This window comes from Numenius arquata, chromosome 18, assembly GCF_964106895.1.
Source record: "Numenius arquata chromosome 18, bNumArq3.hap1.1, whole genome shotgun sequence".
Taxonomy (NCBI): Eukaryota; Metazoa; Chordata; class Aves; order Charadriiformes; family Scolopacidae; genus Numenius; species Numenius arquata.
In genome coordinates this window covers 268081-279522 of record NC_133593.1, presented here as the reverse complement: position 1 = coordinate 279522, position 11442 = coordinate 268081, and the positions used below count along the sequence as shown (strand labels likewise).

The window sequence follows — 11442 nt, the reverse complement described above, 5'->3', positions numbered from 1 at the left end:
CTTCTCCATTACCTGCTCCACAGTACTGTGTTTGCAAGTCAGCAGGTCACGTCAGGAAGAAAGTTTCTTCACCTCAAATGTACAGGAATGATCCTGACCCTGTGCAAGCAGCTCTGGCTTAACCAGGCATCCTTGAATGTAGGCTGAGATAAGAAACCCACTGTGAATCCACTCCAATTTTGGTGCTCACCTTTTCTGTAGCTGTGTACCCGTGCTGACCAGTTTGAGTTTTGTAAATAGATGTTTTATTTGCTTTTCTTTAACCTGCCTTGAATATAAGAAGATCCTAAGTGCTCAGGTGCTTCAGGACATGAGAGATGTCCTGAAGCAACTTTCAGTCTTCTTCAGTGTGATACTCTGAGTGTTTCCAGTGGAGATGCAGGAGATACCCCCATACAGCAACTCTCCTCTGGCAGGAGGGTCTCTTCCTCTGTCACCTTTTGCAGAAGCCTTGGAAGCAGTGAGTGAAGCCCAAAACATCTGCTAACTGCTGACCAAAAACTGTCCTTGTGGGCATCCTGAGGAGAATGGGAAGTCCTGCTGCTGCGGCAGCCATGGGGAGGTCAGGCTAAGGAAAAGCTTTCCCCCAGTCACCAAGGGTACTGGCACTGCCCGTTGAGAGGTGTTGTCCAGGTCCCTTTGAGTTTGAGGCCAATGCTGTGTGTGTGCCGCTGAGACCTTGCTGTTACACACAACCTCCTTGGCCCAATTCACAACCCTGTTGAGACCCATTGTAGAGAAGTTGCTTGTCCCTGCTGCCGTTGGACACCTGTTGCAGGACCACAGTCATCAAATCATTAATGCTTTGTGTTGGAAAGGACCTTCAAATATCACCTACTCCAACCCCATTGCCATGGGCAGGAACATCTTCCACTAGATCAGGTCCTGATTGGGTTGTAAGATTCCAAATCTCCTGCCCAAAATTTATTTGTGTTCATTTGTTCTTAGGCTAGTGTTGTCCTGCTGGAGAAGGTTCCTCTTCCCTGCTGCCTGTTCCTCTGGTGTCCACTGGCACCTCAGCATTTGCTGCCAGGCGCAGGGGACAGACCATGGCTGTGTAGTGTCAAAATCTGCTGCAAGATGGGACTGAGCTTTCTGTTAATAGTGTAGTATTTCACTTTTTAGTGGATACTTACAGACCTGGGTTTCTTTTAATGGGAACTAACTAAAAAAGACTTAAAATCTTCTGCTCACGTTGTCCTGCAAGTTTTCAGAAGCATGCTGCCAGCTGTGGCTACTTCCTCTTGTGCAGTACTTCTGCTGTGATGTTTGCTGTGGATTTTCTTGTATTAAGTCTTCCTTTTTATCTGCGATTGCTTTCAAATCTTCCATCAAGTCCTGTCATGCTTTGGGTTTGTGGTGTATGAAGCGACTTTGTTTTGGTTTTCCAGAAGACATTTGCTTTCTGGGAGGGTCGGTGTCTCTCCTGGGTGGTGCTAAGATTCCTTTATATGGTCTAGGCAAGAGCACCAAAGAAATGTCATTCCCATGTTTGAGCATTCATGACCATCTGAGCAACTGGTGAAGTGGAAGATGTCCCTGCCTATGGCAGGGTGCTTGGACTGCAGGATCTTTGAAGGTGTCTTCCAAGCCAAAACGTTCAATGAGTGTCTGTTTGTAGCCAGTGCAGTCTGATTTGAAGGATAACTATTTTATGGACTGCCTTGATTTTCACGTGTTGATCCTCTCCTGGTGAGATGGGCCATGGGAACTGTGGTGCCACCTGCATCACCTCCTCTCCCTGAGGCTCTCCTTCTCTTGTCACCGGCAGCTTCCAGGTACAGACCTCACAGTCACTCGTGGGCATCACCAGGGCTTAGTGTCAATTGTGGAGCACTTGGTAGACAGCAAAGCATGGTGGTGATCCTGGCAGAAACCTCTCCGAGTACTGACCCTGGCAAATATGCAACAAGGTGGAGAGGAGAGACGAGTGCTGTGACTGCAGGTGCTTCTGCTACCCATGTGAAGCTGTAACAAGGATGGTGAAGCCATCAGAAGGACGTTAAGGAATTAATTTCAGATGAATTAAGTCTATCTGCTGTTACCCAAGTAATTCTTTAGCCATGATTGCAAATTTGTAAATCACTGACTGCAAAGTATTGATGCCTTTCCAGAAGACCATAGTACTGTCCATGTTCTAGAGCTACAGGAGGAGGTCGGTGACCTCAACTCCTTGCCCTGTTCAGGACTGGTGACATCTCTGTCACCTCCAACATTTGTTCTTAATAGCTCAGTGGAATTTTACATACCTGCTTCCAAAACCAAGCTTAAGAGTTGATCACGGCTCTAATAAAAGGGTTAGGCTTCATGCCAAAGGCCAGTAATGTAATTTTGCAGCAAAGAAAGCCAACACCTAAGGACAAAACTCTTGGAAATCTTGTTCTCCCTTGTACTGCTAGTGTTGGAAATTGGAAACGCCTACTGACTCATGCAGATGTTACCAAATGCTAAAGTCATTTGTGCCTTGAACATTTATTCATCAAAAAGTTGTTAGTGGGAAGTATGGGCTGGTTTTGGTGAATATTGGAATTGGACTTAGCTGAGTTGAGGCCTGTGTGCTGTAAAATGCCTGGTTTATTATGTTGCATAGCTGTGCTATATATATAGTCTGCAAAAAATGCTAAGACTGAGGCTGTTGGTAGTTTAAGTCGTGGTCTCAGGTGGTTCAGTTCTTCAGGGCTCTCTTCTGGGAGCAGATCCTTTGGCTGTCCTTATTGACACCACCTCCCTGAAAACCCTCTGGAGGAGGACTTCTGCTTCTGGATTCCTGAGGAAAGACTTGGTTTGGCTGCTGCAAAACGCTAAAGCAAACCCTAAGGTGTGAAGGCTCAATGCAGCCTCCCAGGCTGAGGGTGGTGGTAGTTTGGTGGGTCGGAGACCTGTTGGTGCTTTTTCCGTTGTTCACATGAAGCTTCAGCAGCAGAGCCAGAGTGAGCTGTTCTGCTGCTGCTGAGTGTCTCAGAGCTGGGCTGGGATGTTTCCGGGAATCTGGTCATCCATACGCTTTAATGCATGTCCTGTAAGCTTTTTAAGATGGCTGAGAAGAGATCTTGGTGCAGCTCACTGCTGAGTTATTCTGACCTCATCCTTCTTCCCCAGCGATGTGCGCAGCCGCACGCCAGAGCCGCGGGGAATGAGCTGCCACAGGAGCTCTCGAGTGCCGACAGCAATGTCCTGGGCTCATGGACTGGGACATGGGGAACAAGGCAATGGGTGTTGGACCCTTGTGTGTTGCACCATGCGGGTACATGGTCCTGGCCATGACCCACCGCTGCTCAGAGATCATCCCCGTGCTGAGCAGCCTTGTGTTGTGCATCCCACGGGGCACTTTGGTTTTGGTACAGAAAGGGCTGTCATTTTGCACAGAAAGTTAAGCCCAGATGGCTGAAATTTCTCAGGCTGGGCAGGTCAGTGTGGAGGTGTCCAGTAAATAAAAAAAGCCTAACATATTCAGCCTGGAAGCAAAGCTGGTGAGCAGCATCATGCATCTCTTAGGGATGAGACCTTTTTATGCCTATCTTAATGGTCCCTAAAAGGGGTTAGCTGCTGTTGCAGCTTTTTCTTTTTGTTGTGCTTTTGTGTATCTCCCTGGGGCAGGGAGGCAGTGCTGGACCCTGCAGCCCAGCGTGGCGGCTGGAGGCAGGGTAGGACTCGCTGCCTGCTGCTGGCTGTGCAGTGTGGGTGTTTCTCAGGAAAGGGGGGCTTGGCGGAGGGATGAGCTGGGGGGTCAAGCATGGTCCCCTGAGACACGCAGGTGCCCAGCTTCAGCTGGGCCTGTTGCTCCTTTGTCCTGGCACGGCTCTGCAGATGCATCCAGACACAGTCAAATTCATCTGCAACGTGAACAGAAGGGGGCAGGAGCTAAAGCCTGTGTGTAGCCACTGCTGAGATAATAGAGACCTCGCTACGCCCTGCTGCCGTGCTCTCTGCCTGCTGCCTCTTGCTTTTTGAGGGAGAGCAGGCTTTGACTGTTTTTCGTTGGTTTGTGCTCCTCTGCTGTCTTCCAGAAAATACCTGCGGAGAGACCGGGGCTGGCTTGAACAGGAGGGCTGTGATCTGCTTGATAATGAATTCATTAGCAGTGTGCTTGTTACAAAACCCACAGAGCTGGGATGCTCTGGGGCTCTGAACTGCCTCGCTCCACTTTGCCGGGGAAGTTATCACAGCTCAGCTCTTATTTCTTTTGGGATTTCAGCCCTTGAGGAGGGGCATGTTTAAGATGAGGTCCTGAAAGATGCTGGAGGAGGTCTGGCTGACCTACCCTCCCCATCCCGCTCCCCATGCTCAGCAGCACCAGAGGCAGCAGTTCTCAGAGCCATCCCTGCTGCTGGCCATGCTGCTCACCGCTTGGCCTCCAGCAGGCTGGAGAAATAAAAAACCCTGAGAAAGAAGGGTTATCTTGACCTACGCTGTGGGGGTGGAAGCCTGGAGACCCTGTGTTCCCAGTGCTACCCAGAAGTGCCCAAGGCCGAAGCGGGTGTCGAGGGAGGTTGATCAAACCCCTCCTTCTCTTCTGCTCCGGATATGCTGGGGACAGAGCATCCCTGTGCCAGGGACACTGGCAGCCATCAGCACGGCCATGCAGTACCTGTACGCATAAAGTGGGTGGTGCCAGTGACCCACCAAGGCTGCAGGGCTGCCGAGCTGGTTGTGTTAATTAACTTGGGCTTGTCACCTGCTGTAAGCTGTTTTTAGAGCTAGTCTCACCTCAGGCACTTAGACTTGCAGCTCTTTGCTGTGGCTCTCTTTCCTCTCCCCCTGAGGTTGGAACACATCAGGGGTGCCCAGCGGATGCAGAGATGGATGGATGGCCGTTTTGGCAGCTGAGAAGCACCAGGAGGATGGTGTGCCCAGCGTGCTTGTGTGGCGTTTGGGAGTGCGTGCTCCTCTCCTGTTGCTGGCAAGCAAGCCTGGATCTTTGAAGACTGTGACTTGTTTGCTGCTTGTGTTGAGCAGTGCCAGGGGGGAAGCTTTGACCTAGACTGGAGCTTTCCATGTGGCTTTGAAAACCTGGGATGCTTGAAGCCAAAATGCTGTTGCCTGGGTAGACACTTTAGATTTCCCTAGGAAAGCTATTTTGGTTTGGTTTTTAACAAATGTGCCTGGACCAAGCTCTGGGATGGAGGGAGATTCTGGGAGCAGATGATTCTTCAGCGTCCTGCATCCCGGGAAGCTGGACCTGCCTGGTGGCATCTCCTCCCCCTTGAGTCCTGATTAGCCCTTTGGCTAACACCATTGCTGCCTCCCTCCTGCAGGGGTGTTGGGCGATCAGCCTGACACCGTGTGTCGGGGGTGATGTGGCAAGGAGGGTATTTCCAGTGACGTTGGTTGGACAGATGGTGCCCTTCTCCAGCCCAGAGTGAGACGTGCCCTCCTGACCAGAAGGCTCCATCCATGTCATTTCCTTTTCACAGGGCCCCTGGCCAGGTTTTTGTGCCAGTCTCCCTGCGCACAGCAGGGCAGCGCTGTGTTCAGTGCCTGCCCTAAATAACCATCACCCTGCCTGTGCGTCAGCGCTCTGCTGCGCCTGGGGGGAAAGCTGCCTTGAACATAGAAGTGCCTCCAAAAAGACTGCGTGTAGCTTTGGCAGAAACCCTCTCCCTGGGCAGTGGGTGCCTTCCTTTGGGATTTCTGGGTCTAACAATGACAGGGTCTAGTGGGCAGTAGGATGGGACGAAGCAGTGATGTGGCATCCTGCATGCAATCAACCAGGACAGTTTCAGAGGCCATCCAGTCCAACCCCCCTGCCCTGCGCAGGGACACCTCCCACCAGACCAGGTGGAGCCCCCTCCAGCCTGGCCTTGAACCCCTCCAGGGATGGGGCAGCCACAGCTTCTCTGGGCAACCTGGGCCAGGGTCTCACCACCCTCAGGGTACAACATTTCTTCCCAATGTCCAACCTAAGCCCACCCTCGTTCAGTTTAAAACCGCTGCCCCTTGTCCTGTCACTGCAGGCCCTGGTCAAAAGTCTCTCTCCCTCTTTCCTATAAGCCCCTTTAAGTACTGAGCGGCCGCAGGAAGGTCTCCCCGGAGCCGTCTCTTCTCCCGGCTGCACAACCCCAACTCTCTCAGCCTTTGTCCACAGCAGAGGTGTCCCAGCCCTCGGACCATGTTGGTGGCCTCCTGTGGAGCGGCTCTACCAGGTCCACGTCTGCCTTGTGGTGGGGACGCCAGAGCTGGAGGCAGTGCTCCAGGGGGTGTGAGGAGAGCGGAGCAGAGGGGGAGCATCCCCTCCGTTGTCCTGCTGGCCACGCTGCTGGGGACGGAGCGCAGGAGATGCTTGGCTTTCTGGTCTGCAAGCGTACGTTGCCAGTTTGTGTCCCATTTGTCACCCACCAGTCTCCCCAGACCTCCTAAAGGTGCTCTCAGCCTTCTCTCCTTTGACTCCTTCCAGTGGATGGCCGTCCTGTTGGGTGTGTGCTGAGGTGGCACGAGGCTGCAGGCTGGACACATGTGCCCTGGCAGAGCTGCCGTCTGCCCCCTGCACTGTGGGGTTAACCTCCGGACAGGATCATGTCCTGGACTGCGTGCCATGAGACACAGGGACAAGCCAGGCTGTTCCTAGTGGGTGCTGAGGATGGATTGGGCTATGGGCTGCTGCCCGAGGCAAAGATTTGTGGCACAGAGCTGGAGTCGGCAAAGCTGGAAGGAGCTGCAGTGGCAGGGATCAGGGGCAAAGAAGGCACGGGTCCCTCCAGCCTGGCTGCCTGGTGGCATCGGGGTGCAGGAGGGGTGTAACAGAGCCCACGGCCAAATCCTACCCCTGGCCCCCGGGCTGCGTGGGTGCTGCTGGCTCTGGCTGTGCATCAGCTCTGCTCTGAGCCCGAGTCATGCTCCGGCTCTTGGTGCTGAGCTGTGACCACCGGCAAGGACCTGCCTCTGCTCCCCAGGGCAAGAGCAAACTGATACAAAAGACTCAGGAAAGAAGCTGCATTCTGCCCGTCACAAAGGACATTGACTTCTGCAGGGAGTGTGCAGAGCTCTCCTCAGGTCCAGACAAGTACAGCCATGCGCACTGGCAGCCCAGAAAGCCCCCCGCACCTTGGGCTGTATCCCCAGCAGCGTGGCCAGCAGGGCAAGGGCGGGGGGGATTCTGCCCCTCTGCTCCGCTCTGGGGAGACCCCCCCCCAGTGCTGCCTCCAGCTCTGGGGCCACCAACAGCAGAAGGACGTGGACCTGTTGGAGCGGGGCCAGAGGAGGCCCCGGAGATGCTGGGAGGGCTGGAGCCCCTCTGCTGTGAGGACAGGCTGAGAGAGTTGGGGGGGTTCAGCCTGGAGAAGAGAAGGCTCTGGCGAAGCCTTACTGCAGCCGCTCAGTACTTAAAGGGGCCTATAGGAAAGCTGGGGACAAACTTTTTAGCAGGGCCTGTTGCAAGAGGACAAGAGCTAATGGTTTTAAACTAAAAGAGTGTAAGTTTAGACTAGATATAAGGAAGAAATTCTTTACAATGAGGGTGGTGAGACACTGGCGCAGGTTGCCCAGAGAGGTGGGAGATGCCCCATCCCTGGAAGCATTCCAGGTCAGGTTGAACGAGGCTCTGAGCAACCTGGTCTAGTTGAAGGTATCCCTGCTCATGGCAGGGGGGTTGGACTGTATGACGTTTAAAGGTCCCTTCCCACCCAAACTATTCCATAATTCTATGATTCTATGCCTGTGCAGGCAGGGGATTACTGACCCCTCTCCCCATCTCAGCACAATGGTGTATTTTTAGCAACACAGGGAAGAGATTTAAGTCAAAGCAAGAGAAAGCTCTAGGTGCTCATCCACAAGTTGATCTCTCCCAGCTTCATCAAAATCTAAAATGCATCAACCCATTCCCGGGCTGGCGGCTCCCACCATGCCTCAGCCTTGCTGTGCAAGCAGCTCCTGCTGCTGAGCCCTGACAGAGGGGCCTGGCCCTGGCCCAAATGGACAAATTCTGAATTCCTGGCTTCAGGGAACGTTTCTTCTTTGTGCCCAGAGTGGTGGGTCAGGGCAGCAATGCACCTGCTTTTCCTTGTCAAAGTGATATTTTCACTTGAATCACAGTACCTCTCGAATCTCAGGGTCTTTGGTTAAGCCAGTTGTGAAACGGTTACCAGAGCAAAGGGTGCCATGAGCGATGGCAAGGCTGAAAGCGGAGGTCTTCTCTTGGTGACTCCACCCAAATCACCCTAGGCTGAAAAGCCAATTTTGAGGGGAAGGGTAGGTATTTCATCTGACTTATTTCAAGGTAAGAGGCATCTCTCTGGAGTCTGTATCGGCTAAGTCTGCCAAGAGCAAAGGAGCCACGGGGTGATGTGTAACCGTCTGCAAAATGTGGGATAATTACAAGATTAGCAGAGACAGTCTTCTCTTAAATCTTCTCCATCCCACTGGCTCCTTCTCTCCTGTGAAGATGGAGTAAGAAGAAACTTTTCCATCCCATTCATTTTCTGTTTCCTTCTGTCATGTATCTGCTTTGGACAATAAGCTTTTAAATGTCTCCTTATATGGAGAACTGTAATTTTTCTTTCCCCTGTGAGCTCGCATCCTCCGCCTCACTGGGATGGGAGGTGTTTTCATCTCTGATGACAATGACACACATGCTGCTGCAGACAAGGACAACCCCTCATTTGCCTGCTGTGGCTTTACTAATTCTGTTGTATTTTCTGGTCTCTCCCATCTTTTCTGCACTCTGCAGCATCCCTCGTGCTTTCCCATCGCAGCATCCCTCATGCTTTCCCATTGCAGCATCCCTCCTGCTTTCCCGTCACTGCTGTTTGCAGAGCCGTTATGCTCACACACATCTGAGTGTAGCTCATTAAGTTTCCCTCTCCAGCCCTCTGTAAATGCATAGGTATTGTTAGTCTTGTTCTGCGCTTGCCCTGGGAGGTCCTGTGGTGTGGCAGCTGGCTGTGGTGGTGTTTTGTGTTGTGCCTTTATTGCTGGAGCTGGCTGTGCTCTGCTCTCTTGATGCCCGTAGTGCTCTAGTGCAACAGTGCCCAGGGCTTCCCATGCTCTGACTGGCGTTTTCCCCAGCTCCTGGGAGCAAGTGAGCAAAGGAGAAGGGGAAAATGCCGTTGTGGAGCTCCTGAAATGGAGCTGCAAACTTTGCAGGAAGCACTTGTTGATGCCTCTTTCTGTGTCATTGCAGGCGAAGGACAGCGACGATGATGATGAAGTCACTGTCAGTGTGGACCGGGACCGCTTCATGGACGAGTTCTTTGAGCAGGTGAGAGTTTTGTTTCCCCAGTGCAGCTTTAAAGCCGGTTCAGAGCTGTCTCTTGGCACCAGAGTAGGCTGTGGGGCTGTGGTATGGGCTCCCACTGCAGGCCAGGAGCAGCGGTCAAGATGGGGATGGGGGTCCTGCCCTGGCTGATGCTGCTCAGCTGATGCTTGGGGTCCTCAGGGGCTACGTTCAGGGTGCTGATTAGCAGGAAGAAGGCTTCCACGCATACCTGGGGCTGTCATGGGCTTACCTGGCCCATGGTGCCTCCTCCAGAAATGAAGTGGGTGAGACATGCCTGCCTGCCTCCAGCCTGCCGCTAAAGTGGACCGGCTCTCAAACTTCTCCTGAAAGCACCTCTGCGGAGTAGCAGTTTCTGCATGGGATTGATTTAATTTTGTGCCTCTCGTCTTCTGGCATGTGGGTGGCTGTAAGATCTGCATGCGGATTTTTAGCACACCCTTAGCATGGCATGTGTGTAGGGGGTGTTGAAATGTATCTGTGCAGGCAATGGAGTGGGGAATGAAAAAAATCTGACATGCAGATGGAGGAAGACGAGCAAAGTGGTGGTGTGAGTCGAAGGAGAAGACAGAGCTAGAGGGTGGGCAGCCCAGCAGGCAGAGGACACAAGTAGGTTTCCCCTCTTGGTGATGCCAGTGTGTCTCCCTGTACAGGAGAGCGAGGAAGATGCCAGCAGTGATTTGCTGGCAAATTTGGCTTTGGTGAGGGTCAAACTGGACTTCTCAGCTAGTTAAGCAAAGAGCCATGGGGGACTGAGCCAGGACCAAGCCTGGCTTCAGCAATCTCAGCAATGTTCTCCACGCTGGAGGTGCAGAGTCTGGGAATCCGTAGGTCTAGTGCTATTTTAAATAAACCCCAAATGTTTGTGCATCACAAAAGGACACAGGACATAGTGTCTGTATTACATTGCTGTGACTGCAAAGCTGGCTGCTGTGATGTGGAAGGTCTGATTTCACAGCGGTCCTACAGTTTCAGGATCCAGCCGGAAAATATTAGTCCAGGAGGACATTTGCTGTAGTTCAGACATGTCATGGTTGCTTTGGGATAGGGATTAATAATCTGCCCCCTTTCCAAAAGTCCAGGCCTCTCACAGGAGACCTGTCTTGCTGTCCATCCCCACAGGTGGAAGAAATTCGAGGGTTCATTGATAAAATTTCGGAGAACGTGGAGGAAGTGAAAAGGAAGCACAGCGCCATCCTTGCTTCGCCCAACCCTGATGAGAGTGAGTGAGCCATGATCTGCTTGTGTCCCTGTGGGCACGGGGCTGCACTGGGCTGCTTTTGGGGTGGACGGAGTCAGACAGAAGTCCTCGTGTCTTCAGGTGGCCATGGCTGGAAAGTCACAAGCTGTGAGATGGCTGATTGCCGGGATGAGGGAGGGCTGGAACCTGAATGGGAAGGAGATTGAGGGATGGCTGATGGCTTTCTGACCTTGAGAGGTGGTGAGGGTCCAGTGAGGCTGCTGGAGTGGAATTCCTGAAGGATGGGACAACGTGGAGGCTGAAAAGAGCAAATGGCTGTTTTTTGGTTGTTTGACTGTTGTCTTGCTCTGAGCTGCCTGGGGAGGGTTCGTGGATGAGGCAGCGCTTGCAGAACAGGCTGAGCATTGCCTGCTCAGCCCAGAATGGTGCAGCTCTTCTTTGAGCCCATGGTGTGAACTTGTGATGGTGTCCTCTCTGTCCTGAAGGATGTTTTTCTGCTGGCTGGCCAAAGAGTCTGTCCCTTCCAGACCTTACTGACGCATCGCTGTTTTCTTCCCTAGTCTTGTGTTCCTGAGAAGAGGTTTGTTGTCAGGAACAGAAGTTAAGTATAGCAGCACCCAAGAAGTGGGAACATTTGGGAGTCCGCAGGATCTGGCAGAGTTAGAGCTGTGGGTGATGAGTTCCCCTGTCCCAAGGTGTGAGCAGCGCCTCTTCCCGGGGAGCCGAAGGAGCTGGCACTGGCAGAGCACCTGGGGCTGGTGGGGCCAGCTGGGCTTCCTTAGTACAGAGACTTTCCAGCTTTGGTGTTTGCAAACCGCTCGTTGGGGAGCGTGTGGGACTGAGGTGCTGAGCTCTGCGAGGGAGGGCAGGGGTGAGCACAGCTGAGCGGAGCTGCTTATCAGTGGTGCTGGACCAGGGACATCATTTGAATGTCTGCTGTCCTTCAGTCTTACTGTAAGCCCGTGTGGGCTCTCCTTTGCCCACCTTCCTCATGGTGCTGGTGGTCGCAGGGCTGGTGGTTGCAGGGGTGACT

At 52.9% G+C, this 11442-nt stretch overlaps 1 protein-coding gene across 2 annotated transcripts in view; it reads left to right on the top strand.

The window, feature by feature from the left end:
* The first annotated feature begins 9121 nt into the window (after nucleotides 1-9121).
* The window catches only part of STX1A (syntaxin 1A), a 76374-nt gene continuing 74053 nt past the window's right edge, over nucleotides 9122-11442 (top strand). Inside the window, exons 1-2 of one of the 2 annotated variants that reach the window (XM_074160798.1) lie at nucleotides 9122-9193; nucleotides 10331-10430. In XM_074160798.1, the coding sequence (XP_074016899.1) occupies nucleotides 9173-9193; nucleotides 10331-10430 (121 nt within the window). In that variant the 5' untranslated portion in view covers nucleotides 9122-9172. The remainder of the gene's footprint in view (nucleotides 9194-10330; nucleotides 10431-11442) is intronic. The other variant, XM_074160797.1, reaches the window with a different exon arrangement.